Source organism: Helianthus annuus, chromosome 14 (assembly GCF_002127325.2).
Source record: "Helianthus annuus cultivar XRQ/B chromosome 14, HanXRQr2.0-SUNRISE, whole genome shotgun sequence".
NCBI classification, from domain to species: Eukaryota; Viridiplantae; Streptophyta; class Magnoliopsida; order Asterales; family Asteraceae; genus Helianthus; species Helianthus annuus.
Window position 1 is genome coordinate 103,997,398 of NC_035446.2, and position 14,484 is coordinate 104,011,881.

Below are 14,484 nucleotides of genomic sequence, written 5' to 3' on the forward strand. Positions count from 1 at the left end.
GCCATGTTACAGATCATCAATGTTGAGAAGAAAAAGGGGTGAGGGTTATAAATGGGAGAATAGAAAGGGTTGAGATGGAAATTACCATTTTACCCTCATCTGCACTGCACATTACAGTTTTTAACTGAGATTTCTAACAAGGTTTGGCCTAAAGGACAAAACGTGCAAGATTTTGAAAGATTAAGGACACCGCCTGTAAACTTTTGACCTAAAGGACAGCGCCTGCAATTTGACGTAAACATAAAGGACAAAACTTGTAATTTACTCTAAAATTTAACTAGGCTAGGGTTAAAGGACACCGTCTGATAGAGAATAGTAACATAAAGGACATTCAGTGTAATTTTCGTAGTTAAAGGACTGCGCTTGTAACTTCATTAAAACTCAAAGAACATAAAATGCAATTTAGCATTTTTCATTCTTTGTGTGTATAAACCAAAAAAACTATATATAGTTTTCTGACATATATAAATATATACCTTGTATGATATATATATATATATATATATATATATATATATATATATATATATATATATATATATATATATATATATATAGGAAAAGTGTAAAAGACAATACGGCTTAACGTACATCACGTACGACAACGTGCGCGATTATGTGTATAACGTGCGTGATTAATGCTTTCCAACATGCGTGATTTGGGTTTTTTAGTTTATAACGTGCGTGATTTGCAAATGAACGTGCGTAATTATCTGTCGTATGTGACGTACGTTAAGCCGTATTGTACGTTAACTGGCCTCTATATATATATACACACACACTCACACTTTAACATCCATGCGACGATATTTCTTATAGATTAAACACAGGATGTACAAGATAGTTGTTATATAAAAACCAAGCTTTAATACTATCCTTCTCACTTGATGCATAAATTTTGTAGATGGATTTTTTGAAGATCCCACTAAACAAAATAAATGAAGCCACAAAAGATTTCAGTGAAGAGTGTCGTGTTGGGTCTGGTGGGTATGGTAAAGTGTACAAAGCAAAACTTGACATTGTAGATATTCAATGTTTGTCATCAATGGAAGGGAAGTGTAAAGATGAACTACCCAAGATAAGTAAACGTGTAGCTATAAAACGCATTTCAAGTGAAGCACATGAGTATGGTAAACAAGGGTTTCTAACTGAAATTGAATTGCTTGCTACTTGTAAGCATCAAAATATTGTCTCTCTTCACGGCTATTCTGAAGAAAATGATGAAATGATTCTAGTATATGAGTTTGTCTCTAATGGAAGCCTTGCTGATTATTTGCTAAACAGTGATAAAACCCGAGCTAATCTTACTTGGGCACAAAGACTACAAATTTGCCTTGATATTGCAAATGGAATCGATTACCTTCACACCCACATTGAAGGAAAACGAAGGATACTACATCGAGATATAAAAAGTGACAACATTTTACTAGATGAAAATTTGAATGCAAAGATTGGTGACTTTGGCCTATCCAAATTCCATCCTATTAAGCAACAAGCTAGCAGTGTCTACTCAAAAAATGTTGTAGGCACTGATTTTTATACAGATCCAGAATATTTGAATACATTTAAGTATAAAAGGGAAAGTGATATCTACTCGTTTGGGGTAGTTTTATTTGAGGTCCTATCCGGGAAGTTGGCTTATGATTCAAATTACACTAGCAAAAGTCGAACGGGTATTGCACCCATTGCAAGGACATGCTTCAAAGAGGGAAGATTAGAGGAACTCATAGATCCTAATTTAATTAAAGAAGTCCATAATGAGAATTTCAAAAATAGAAGACTCAAGGAAGATTCTTTCAAGGCATTTTCAAAAATTGCGTATCAGTGTTTGAAACTAACTCAAGCCAAACGCCCAACTAACTCAAGCCAAACGCCCAACAATGGAAGTCATCATCAAAGTCATCATCAAGGAGCTTCAAAATGAATTATATTTGCAAGTAAGTCAACATTTCAAAATTAGCGATATGTTTATTTATATTCTTGATCATTTTTAGAATTTTGGTGCTATAACATTTCAAAAGAATTGTAGGATTCATTCTCACTTTAGTTTAGAATACATAAAGCACAAGTAACTTATGTTTCATATTTACACACGTGCAAATATATGAACTATTATCTCAAATCATAGTACTCAAAGCGCAAAGCAAACTAAGAATACACGGTATGGAGGGGTTTGAAGAAGAGTCATTATGCGACACGTGGATCACGTGTCAGAACGGGACGTGGTGTTAAAATGGACGTTGTGGCCTGGGGTATGAAAACGTGGTTTTTTTCAACACGTGTTACACCCTTTTTGTATTATTTTATAATTAAAATTATATAATATGTATTAAAAACTTATAAATATATTACTAGTAATTAAACAAATACATAACACTAAAACTAAAAAAAAAAAAAACATTACATAAAATAAACAAACGAAACTAAAAAACACATAATTTAAATAAAAAATCTAATGATTTCCCACGCCTAGCGGAGCTTGAATTCACAGTTGTGCACGTGCCTAAAGTTGATGAGAGCCACTTGAATGATGTCGTCCTCCCCGAGATCACCACCCTTGAGCTCCACGGCGGTTGGATCGTCTCGAATCTTTCGCAATCAAGATGGATTATCCTAAATCGAGACGAGAGGGAGTCGACCGCTCGAGCGCCTACCCGGCGTGTGGTGGCTCAAAGCTTCGACTCACGACTTGCAAAGTGCAATATCCTCTTCTTTGGTCCACGTCACGGCTGCCATCCTTGGTTTTTTTGGGTGAAGTTGAACGGCGTTGAAGTGATGGAGTTTGTATAAAAATGAAGTGGTGGAGTTTGTATAAATTTGGGTGAAGAAGTGGGTTATATTTTATAGTGTGAAATTAGTTTTTTTTTTTTAAAGTAAAATTTTTAAAAAATTTAAAAGTTAACCGTTGAGGTTAAATGGCTAACATTCACGTATGTTAACTGCGTGCCACGTCAACTGCAAAATCTCTTCCACACCGGTGGAGATTCCCCCGCTCAATCAATAACGTTGTGGTAAAGGTCGTGGACGAAACGGTGTAAACGACGTGGAGCAGCAACAACACCATTTTTGAACGCCTACATCGTGTGATCTAAGGGTGTGTAGGTTCACTAGGCACAAGGTGTAAAGAAGTCCACTAATATATACATGTCACACTTAAAAAGAGAAAATTTCTTCAAAGAATCATAAGAAACAATAAGGTGGTGACATTGTCATTGTCAACTACTACAAAGACCAATGTCGGCGGCAATAGTGCCTGCCGGCTATTGGGTCACATGGGCGGCAGAGGGTATAGTGCCAGGCAGCTGTCTGACACTCTTCTATTGGTCCAACAAATTTACGATTTTATCCTGCTTTAAAATTACACTTTTACCATCAGTTCAAAAATATGTTTTTACCCCTACTAAAAAATAAATTTGCGTTTTTACTCCCAGCTAAATATTTCGATTTTACCCCGATTCAAAATTACGATTTGGCCCGTTTCAATATACAGTTTTGCCATTAGTTTTTTTCCCTTAAAAATAAGATTTTGCCATCAGCTCAAAATTATGTTCTTACCCCCATTTAAAAATAAATTAGCGCTTTTTCTCCCAGCTAAAAATTTCGATTTTGCCCTCGGTTCAAAATTACGATTTTGCCCCGTATAAATTTATACTTTTGCCATTAGTTTTTTTTCTCACAACCAAGTTACGATTTTGCCATCAACTTATATTTACATTTTCTCCATCGTTTTTGTTTGTTTTCCTGGTGAAATTACAATTTTGTCCCCAGTGTAAAATTACAGTCATGCCGGCAGCTTCCTGACACTCCCCCATAGGTTCATTTAATTTACGATTTTATCCCTGAATTAAAATTATGATTTCGCCCTCAGTTAAAAATTACGTTTTTCCCATCATTTTAGTTTTTTTAGCAAAACTATAAAGGTTTTTTGTTTTCATTGGTTTACTCGATTTAATTTTTTTTTTCGTGTCAAGGAGCTGCCTAACATGGCTCATTAGTCCTGAAAAGTTACAGTTTTGCCCTGAGCCCAAAATTACGGTCTTATCATCGTTTTTTTTTCATAGCAAAATTATAGTAATCTTTTTTTAACTGATTGAGAATTATTCGGTCATCGCCCCGCAACGCAGACAGGGCATCTACTAGTTTATATAATATGAAAGTTGAATGTCGGTGAGAATAAGACAAACAACTTTCTAATTTACCAAACTAGCCCTTATACTTTTAAAAACCTTCAAACAATTTTATAAATTTTCATTTCAACCCTTAAGTTTTAACTTTTCAAATTTATTTTATCTATTTTTAAATTTTAGCTTAAAAATGTATACCCTTAAATTACAAGTCAGTGATAATAAGACAAAAAAACGAACTTTCTAAATTTACAAAACCATCCCTTATACTTTTGGAAACCTTCTAACAACTTTATAAATTATCATTTTTAACCCTTATGTTTTAACTTTTCAAATTTACTACATGTATTTTCATTTTTAGCTTAAAATACCAAAAAAATCTATTTTCTCACGTAGTTATTTTTGTGTATGCATCGATATAATTTAACGTTTCAACGTAAATGATATACATATTCAACCCAAATCTTTTAGTAAACGACACATTAACCCCTAACTTTTGGTATTTAGCAACTTTGACCTCCCATACGAAATAACTTCACACCTCATCTTCACTAATACTTCAATTCCTTTGTTTAAATTACTTTTACATCTTCACCCTACAATGTGTGAGATATTATACTATTTTTTTCATTGCCTAACCACGTTAATGTTACTAACGTGTCACATCACACGTGGGCCATATACGTTAACAAAGTCAAAAACGCCTGTAACAAAGTTACAAATGTGACATTGCCGCCGCAATGCGCGGCACGGGTTAATAAATCTTAAATTGAATGGTCGGTGCCAACCACCTTTCAGATTTGACAAAAATCACCCTTTAACTTTTTCAAATATACAAAATTCACTGCTCAAATTTCTAACTTGATAAAAATGACTCTCCTACTTTCCAACTTGACAAAAAGGCCCCCAATCATTTTAACTTCTCTTTAACCCTCAAACTTTTGGTATGTAACCTATTCTACCCCCAAACGTTGTTATAATGTCAGAGGTAACCCTCTTAACTTTGAAAATGTCATTTTGAACCTCTCAAGTTTCTAAAGTTTCAAGTTTACCCTAAAACTGATTTCTTAAGTTTTTATCTTCATTGACATGTTGGTATAAAATTCAAGTTCGTCTATGCTTTAGCATAATTTTGTCTGAAAATGAGCCAGGTCAATTATAAAATGTTTTTTGTGTATGTTTTGAGTTGGACTATGACTTGACGTAAATTCTATTTGGAAACAAATCAGGTCAAATGTAATACGTTTTGATTCGAAGGTATAACTCTGAGTTATCATACGATTTGACATAAATTTAGTTCGGAAACGAGTCTGGTTGATTTTAGTCAATATGTTATCATTTCGCGTATGACGCCGCCGCAACGCACGGCGGGTAAAAAAACTAGTTGTATATAAAAGTGATGTTATTGGAGAGAAGGTGTATATATATATATGTGTAATGCGTCCATTTATGTTGGTCGGTTTATCATTCACGTTACATCACTGTGTACACTGGTATAAGCGCACCTTGTTAATGCGCAATCAAAACTCTTTTCAGACCTACGTGAGGCACTCATCTGTACAATATAAATTTGTTACACATATCTACGTCGTATAAAATGAGATTACCACACTATGTAATTGATATTACCACAAAACGCATTACACCTTTTAAAATAAAGTCTTTTAAAAAGACATTTATATAAAAAATATTGCACTTGTATTAAAGAGACTTAATTTGATGGTATGAGTCTTTTTTGAACAACATTGATGCATATAGAAGTTATTTGAGTCAGAAAACTAATTAATAGATATAATTAATCGCAGGGCTAGTCCTGATAATCCATGTACCATTTTCAAGCTCGAAAAAATGTGCCCTTAGGCCTTAACGAAATTGGGTATTGGGTTCACTAAAGGTCTAAAACTAATGTCAATGGGCTAATAACTAATCTAAACAATAAAAATAGTTTTGTAAGTGGGCCTATATTGGTATTTGTATGGGTATACCCTATTAATTTATTTATTTTTACATATACATATCGGAGTTTTTAAAAAAATAACGTGCCCTTCAAAATATCGGGCCCTGGCCGGTGGTCTTCCCCGCCCACCTTCAGGGCGGCCATGATTAATCGTATATAATACAGGGGCGAACCTATGTGGAGGGTAGGGGTTGCCCGGGATACTCCTTAACTTTCTTGACGAAATGTAAATTTTTTCTTTTATTTCTTGATTTTATGTATTCGGACGTGTCTGAGCAAATATTAAGATAACCGTGAATATAATATTAAAGAGATGAAGAAGAAACAAGAGATCTCCAGCCAAGACGTTATAGTTGCAGAGATTTACAGAGAAGAAGACTCTTCCTTATCTAAAATGAAGGATAAATTTATTTTCTCTCGAGATGTGGGAAGTGACTGGAACCCCGAGGGTTAAACCTATCACTCTTTTCTAATTTATTTATTATTATACTTTGATTTGATACTATTATATTACTAGGATAAAGATCAAATAAAAATAAACTAAACGTACTAAAAATATGAACTGAAAGAAAAGATAAAAAAGAATCCGGTGTCATTTTTGTAATTATGAGGGCATGTTTAGTTAAGCTTTTTTAAAACAACTTGTTGACTTATTGGCTTTTTGAAAAGTTATAAGCTCCAAAATGATGTTTGGCAATGAGGGTGTATGTGAGAGTAAAAAGTCAATAAGTCAATAAGTCACTTCATACTGACTTTTCCAAAAAGCTAATAAGTCAATAAGTTGTTTCAAAAAGCTTAGCCAAACATGCCCTGAGTAACTATCAAAATCACTCTTATAGTGTAATTTTGATCTTTTGTAGAGTAATTTTGTAAAATTACTCTGCATCAAAATTATTTTTACAAGTGAATCAAAATTACCCTATAAGTTTATCAAAAAAACTGTAGAGTAATTTTGATCTTTTGTAGAGTAATTTTGGTTTTTTAGGGTAATTATCAAAATTACACTAACCTCAAAAAAACTGTAGAGTAATTTTAATCTTTTGTAGAGTAATTTTATAAAATGATCCTGTAGAGTAATTTTGTTAACATTTAGTTATGGGATTTAGTTTTATGGTTTAGCTTTTAGCTTTTAGTTTGAGTTGGGGGGGGGGGTAGTGTAATTTTGATAATTACCCTACAAAACTAAAATTACTCTACATGAACATTTTACAAAATTACTCTACAAGAACAAAATTACTCTACAAGACCATTTTACAAAATTACTCTACAGATCAAAATTACTCTACAGGTACATTTGTAGAGTAACTTTGATAGTTACTGATAATTCCAAAAATGTCACCGCCTACTGTTTCCTTTTCATGCAATTCGTACGTTTTGTACGTTAAATTTATTTATACAATAACTTTCCCCTATATTACTATGTATTAATCGAGTATCTATTAGTTTATTAATCAAAATTGTATTTATTATTTAATCGACAGTCTACTACTAAATAATCAACTTATTATCAAATATTTGTTATCTATTATTTAATCAATTTACTTATTATCTATTAGTTGATTAATTTTTTTTATTTGGAGCTTACTACTTATAATTTAACTTTTTATCATAACTCATCTATTTCTTATAACCTTTTATCATAAGTCATCTATTTTTTAAAATATGTTAATACTAGATGATATCTTTTGCAGTATAAAAATGTTTTTTTATCGAGATTATTTAGTATTAGAAAACATCAAACACTTCAATAATTATACTAATTTAAAGTTAATGATGAACTATTAATACATATCAGAAGATACAAAAACTTAGGTTAGGACCCGACCTGAATCAAGCTAAAAAATTTTATGTTCAGTTGTATGAAATTGAAGCATCTAAAAACTATGACTTCGTATAAATAAAATCCTGAATCCGTCACTGAATGTACAGTAAAAAAATTGCTCTGTTTTATGAATATACGACAAAAAAAATGTTATCTTTCCCACGCTTTTTAGAATTACCTTCTTATTCATTTGCATCCCTAAATTTTTTATTTATTTATTTATTTTTTTTGTATTAAATTTATTAGGAGTTGAGTGCTGCAACCAACAGCCTTTCTACAATATTTTCTGCAACCGACAGCTTTTCTACAATATTATCTGCAACCAACAACCTTTCTAAGGAAAATCTCATTACGGAAGATGCATCAGGAAAGCTGTACAAAGGACAACTCTTGCACGATGGGAATTTGATTAATTTCACCGTACGAAGGTTAGATTGTATGTATGGGCATGGAGAAGAGTTGCAGACAGAGATTTCAATGCTTAAGAGTCTCAAACATAAAAATATCATATCTGTTTTGGGGCATTATGATGAGAATGATGAAAAGATCGTCATTTACGAGCAAGCATTTCACGGAACTCTTCACCGACATCTAAGTAATCCAACTCTCACTTGGTTCCAGAGACTTCAAATCTGTTTAGGTGTTGCAGATGCACTCAGTTACATTCATTATGATGTCATACACTGTGATATTAATAGCTCTAAAGTAATTTTAGATGAAAACTGGAAACCCAAGATATATGGTTTTGAACTTTCCACAAAATATCCTCAAAGTTGGAGGCATCGCCTCCTCTACAGTCGCTACTTTGGAACGAATAATTTGACACCTAAATATGATGTTTACTCTTTTGGTGTGTTGATGTTTGAAGTCCTTTGTGGGAGGAAACCAATGATTACAAGTTATGGTGTTGAGGAAGAACTAGATAAGATCATTGATCCTATTTTAAGGAGACAAATGGACAAACAATCGTTGGAACTCTTCACGGACTTGGCTTACAAATGCTTGGATCGGCGACTTATGCAACGCCCAACTATGGATCACATTCTCAAAGAACTCGCGGAGGTGTTGGAACTGCAAAATAGACATTCAAATCTTGTATGCCCATCATGTCCTTTTGTTTTTGTTCTTTCATCCATTTATCATCATCACTTTTATGTTAATTTACTTATTCATTTACCATGGTGATAATTTGTATTGAAGGAACACTCGGAAGCTGCATATGAAGGTATATCATCCATCAACTTGAAGGTAATTACTTGCTTTTAACTAGTTCGAGGTTATCATGGTAAGTAGAATTATTTTTAACCGTAATACAGGCAGCATGTCTAACTAAATTTTTTTTTTCTCGAATATGAAATTTTTAATGTTGAACCAAGTAAGTTGATTCTTTAACAAAAAAAATGCATGGAAAAGGATAAATAGAAAAGTCCCATTCCCAACTATACGCAAATGGTTTAGTTTTGAAAAATGGTGCTCCTTTTATACTTTTGGAATAAACTTTAGTTTCAATTACATTATTTAAAAGTCCACGAAGTCATTATGTCATGTTTCTTATTAATTTTAATAAACTTACTTCATTTTGATTCTAAAGGGATTAATATATTACAAAGGACACATTTTTCTTTATAATTTCATTACCATTCTTGATTCTATGTTAGCATGTACAAGCACCATATGCTCCCATCTCACTTAAGTATACTTTTATATAGATGGATTTGTGGGAGATCCCACTAAGTAAAATAAGGCAAGCCACAAAAAATTTCGATAAGGCATATTTTGTTGGGGGAGGTGCGTATGGTGTTGTGTACAAAGCAGAACTTGACGTTATAGATGTCCAAGGTTTGGCATCAACGGAATGGAAGTATAGAGATGAACTGCCCAAGATAAGAAAAACTGTAGCTATAAAAAGCTATTTCCATAGAGCAGATGAGCAAGGGAGACAAGCTTTCTTAACAGAAATTGAATTGCTTACTTGTTGTAAGCATCCAAATATAGTCACTTTTGTAGGCTTTTCCAGAGAAGCTTATGAAATGATACTTGTTTATGAGTATGCTCATAATGGAAGCCTCAGTGATTTCTTCAGAAGTGGTAATATAATTACTCTTACTTGGGCGCAAAGAATACAAATTTGCCTTGATATTGCGCATGGAATTAGTTACCTTCACACTGACATGGAAGGAAAACCAAGGATTATACATCGAGATATAAAGAGTGACAATATTGTATTAGATGAAAATTTGATCGCAAAAGTTTCTGACTTTAGCCTCTCTGAATTCACTGCCATGGAGCAACAAGCTAGCAGTATCCATACACAAAACATTGCAGGCACAAAAGTTTATATAGATCCTGAATATATGAAGACATCCAAGTATACAAGGGAATCAGATATCTACTCCTTTGGAGTGGTTTTATTTGAGGTCCTATCCGGGAGTTTGGCCTATGATCCAATTTACATTCGCGAAAATGACATGGGGCTTGCTCCCATTGCAAGGCGGCGCTTCAATGAGGGAACGTTGAAGGAGCTCATAGATCCAAACTTAACAGAAGAAGAAAATGATCATTGTTTTACTGTAAATGGGGGACCTAATCAAGCTTCTTTTGACACATTTTCACAAATAGCATATGAATGTTTATCAGAAACTCAAGCCAAGCGTCCAAGAATAGAAGGTGTCATCAAGGAACTTCAAACTGCATTAAAATTGCAAGTAAGTCAATATTTTAAAAAAAATTACAAAATCAAATATGTTTAATGTTTAATAATTAACATGAAATAAAGTGTATATAAATGGAAGATATTGAAGGTTTTTCGATTTTTTTTTTTAGTCCACTTTAGTTGATTTATAAAAGTAGTGATCAAGTGTGTATTTGTAGAAAGTGAATATGTTGTATCACACGCCTGAGCTTAAATGCACAACCTCTTAAAACTACGCCGTGTTGACTAATTTACATAAAAATTTATTTCATTTTTTTTTCAATAGATATAAACTACTTTTCCTTATTTTACTCTCCACATAATCATTTTTTCTTCCAAGATGTCATTTTGTTTCAATAGGCAATCACTTTTTCCAAAAATAGATTAAAAGATTTTGTTTAAAATTTTCCGTAAGACACCCATATACGTGCAATTTATTTTAGTTTGAGTAAAATTATGTTTGGTTGTCAAGCATGAGAAGATGCTATTGAAATGGTTTCATTAAACAATCTTTTAAATTAAAGTCAATCTTTTAAATTAAACTCTCACAGATAATCAATCAGAAATGAGTAGGAGCAGAGGATAAAGAACACTTCCCTTTTAATTTCATTACCGACATGTACTATTATCTCATTTGTTAACAAATAATGTTGCAGGGGGAAACGGTGGTACTCTCCAGGTTTCGACTCAGTGATATAGTGTTGGCTACAGAGAACTTTGCTGAAACATACTGCATTGGTTTAGACACAAATGGGACTGTTTACAAAGCTGAACTCGATCAGTTTAGCACCAATAGTTCGTTGGCAACAGAAGAGAAGAAGAATGGTGAACCATCTAAGAAACACACTACAGTAGTTATAAAGCGCATCACTAATAGAAAAGGCGGGCAAGGAAAACAAGAATTTCTTGAAGAGATTGATATGTGTACTAGTTATAAGCATCCCAACATTGTCACTCTTTGTGGTTTTTGTGATGAAGATGATGAAATGATCCTTGTCTACGATCATGACTCTAATAGAAGCCTGGATGACTATTTGAAAAGCGTTGATAAGATGGACAATTTTACATGGGCTCACCGTCTACACATGTGCCTTGAGATTGCGCGTGGACTTAGTCACCTTCACACCAAGCTGGCCAACCCACAAAGGGTAATACACAATGACATAAAGAGTGTCAACATTTTGTTAGACGAGAAGTGGGGGGCGAAAATTGCTTACTCTGGGATCTCCAAGTTACACAAAGCAAAACAAGAGGTAGACATGAAAGTGTATGAGGATCCAGAATACGAAATTACCCATAATCTAGAAACGAAATCTGATATATACTCTTTTGGAGTTGTTCTTTTTGAAATCTTTTGTGGGAGGGTGGCATATGATCCGCTTTACATCGTAGAAAATCAGAACGGGCTTGCACCCATTGCATGCCAATGTTCCGATGATGGAACCATAGAAAGAATAATGGATCCGAAGCTGAAGGAAGAAACTGATGACAACATTTCCACTGCAAATATGTTGGTTACAGGCCCCACTCCACACACACTCACAACTCACTTAAACTCTCACTATATGTGAATGTGAAATTGATATGCTGAACGTGAAAGGAAAGCTTGCAGTGATAAAACAAAAAGGGTTACTGTTGAAGAAGGGGTACACAGTAAGTCCTACTTACTGCCATATTTATAACGAAAATAAACAAATAAATAACATGCATAATGAACCACTAACTCCAGTTTTCAAGGAACAAACTCAACTCCCAACGTTCATTTCTTCTCAACCCCTCCAACAAACTCGGTCAACATTTTGCCCATTTCTTCATTTGAACCGTTAGCTAATGGATAACCCATTTAACTACCGAACCCGGTTCAGCTCCGACCCGCTGACACGTACCCGACCCATCAAGATTTTCCAACATTCACCCCCATAATCTTGATGTCGGTTCTTGCTACACGAACCACACAGGCCCGTCTTCCCCTTTCTCTTTCTAGCATGAACCCTTTTCAATCTTCGGCTCACGACTCGGTCTAATGTGAACACTTTCGGTCTTTGTTCACAATCGGTCTTGCTTTCAATAAAAGCATTCTTCGGTCTATCATGGTGCGAACCTCCGGTCACTGTCGCACCCACGGTCTTAGTCTTATGTGAACCTCTTCGGTCTCGGTCTCTGGTTCACAATGTAAGTCTACGGTCTTTCTGCGGCAACCACCGGTCTAGGTTACCTCGGTCTTGGTCACGCCATTTTGTCTTACACGCGGCTTCGGTCTCAACAGTCTTTGTCTTTCTTGTCTCCGGCGAGTTCTTCGGTCTTTCTTTCAAGCCGTTCGGTCTGCTACGACTTTGGGCTCTTCTCGCCGGTATATCTTTCTTACACCGGTACTTGTATTTCTGGCGACTGTCTTCTTACATGATCAACGATCATTTGCTTTCTCTCATACCGGCACAACACCGGTTCTTTCTTTGCTGATTCCAATCAGCACTTCTTCATTCTTGCTTACGGTTGTCGGCTTTCTTTCTACATCGACACCGGTTCTTTCTTTCTTTCTTGTGACGGCTCTTTCTTTCTTCTTTCTTGCACCGCCATTACTTTCTCATTCTTTCTTGCTTACTTTCTTTTTCTTTCGTTCTTGCTTTGCTGATTTCAATCAGCTCTCCTTTCTTCTTTCTTATTCGACCGGTTACCTTTCTTCTTTCTCTTCCCGGCCACCTTCCTTCTTCTTCTTCAGCCCTGCAGCCAAAAGGCTGCTACTCTTCCTGCCGCCACCGACTCTCAAAACGGCCCTCCAATCTCACCTTGCGCTCTGATACCAAATGTTGGTTACAGGCCCCACTCCACACACACTCACAACTCACTTAAACTCTCACTATATGTGAATGTGAAATTGATATGCTGAACGTGAAAGGAAAGCTTGCAGTGATAAAACAAAAAGGGTTACTGTTGAAGAAGGGGTACACAGTAAGTCCTACTTACTGCCATATTTATAACGAAAATAAACAAATAAATAACATGCATAATGAACCACTAACTCCAGTTTTCAAGGAACAAACTCAACTCCCAACGTTCATTTCTTCTCAACCCCTCCAACAAACTCGGTCAACATTTTGCCCATTTCTTCATTTGAACCGTTAGCTAATGGATAACCCATTTAACTACCGAACCCGGTTCAGCTCCGACCCGCTGACACGTACCCGACCCATCAAGATTTTCCAACAAAATACAGGTCCCAATCAAGATTCTCTAGACACATTTTTAAAAATTGCATTTCAATGTCTGGGAGAGGCTGCCGAGCGTCCTACAATGGAAGTGGTGATCGAGGAACTTGAGAGAGCACTAAGCTTTCTTGTAAGTCAACACTTTCCAAGCACACCATTCTTTCTTCGATCTCTTCTTATATATACTTGATCTCTAGTATTATGCTCAGCCATGGCCCATGAGATCTTACCGACCAGCATTTTCATCGTCAAACACAATCGTAGAAATTTGTTTTACAATTTTTTTTTACATAATTCAAGCATGTTTTTTTGTATCATGTTTGAAAATTTTATGCATTATGCATTCTACTTTAGTTCGTCCTTTTTTATGTTTTATACTTTTCATTCTTTTATGATTTCTAATTCTTTATTATACTGTGTTTGATGTTTATGGCTTTTTAGGACCCAAGCGTGGAATTTAGATGATTTTAATTGGCTTCCTCTTGAGAGGGAAGATGGATGGATGGATAATTCAAATCAGAATGTGTTCTTCAAAATTATATGTTATAATTCTATCGATTTGTATTTTGTAACGTATGAAAGAACAGGGGTTGCGGCCTCGAGTTCCTCCATGTAAATTCATATAATGATATAATTACGGTCGTATTGTATTTTATATAGACAAAATAATGTAATGCTCGATA

At 34.6% G+C, this 14,484-nt stretch overlaps 2 protein-coding genes across 2 annotated transcripts; both read left to right on the forward strand.

The window, feature by feature from the left end:
• Nucleotides 1–904: 904 nt before the first annotated feature.
• LOC110907054 (probable receptor-like protein kinase At2g23200) lies at nucleotides 905–1,737 on the forward strand. Its single transcript, XM_022152087.1, has 2 exons — nucleotides 905–1,603; nucleotides 1,660–1,737. The coding sequence occupies exons 1-2, from the start codon at nucleotides 905–907 to the stop codon at nucleotides 1,735–1,737; spliced, it is 777 nt and encodes a 258-aa protein (XP_022007779.1).
• A 63-nt stretch (nucleotides 1,738–1,800) lies between these two features.
• On the forward strand, nucleotides 1,801–14,484 carry LOC110908885. The gene is made up of 7 exons (XM_022153884.2): nucleotides 1,801–1,937; nucleotides 8,150–8,998; nucleotides 9,104–9,151; nucleotides 9,613–10,608; nucleotides 11,252–12,101; nucleotides 13,804–13,931; nucleotides 14,243–14,484. Exons 1-7 carry the CDS (start codon nucleotides 1,881–1,883, stop codon nucleotides 14,264–14,266), a joined length of 2,952 nt encoding a protein of 983 aa, XP_022009576.1. The 5' UTR covers nucleotides 1,801–1,880; the 3' UTR covers nucleotides 14,267–14,484.

Coding starts and splice junctions, on each gene's coding strand:
- LOC110907054 (XM_022152087.1), top strand. CDS start 905: ATGGATTTTTTGAAGATCCCACTAAACAAAATAAATGAAGCCACAAAA. Junction 1,604..1,659: donor GTGATATCTACTCGTTTGGG/GTAGTTTTATTT, acceptor AAATTACACTAG/CAAAAGTCGAACGGGTATTG.
- LOC110908885 (XM_022153884.2), top strand. CDS start 1,881: ATGGAAGTCATCATCAAAGTCATCATCAAGGAGCTTCAAAATGAATTA. Junction 8,999..9,103: donor AAAATAGACATTCAAATCTT/GTATGCCCATCA, acceptor TTTGTATTGAAG/GAACACTCGGAAGCTGCATA. Junction 13,932..14,242: donor AGAGAGCACTAAGCTTTCTT/GTAAGTCAACAC, acceptor ATGGCTTTTTAG/GACCCAAGCGTGGAATTTAG.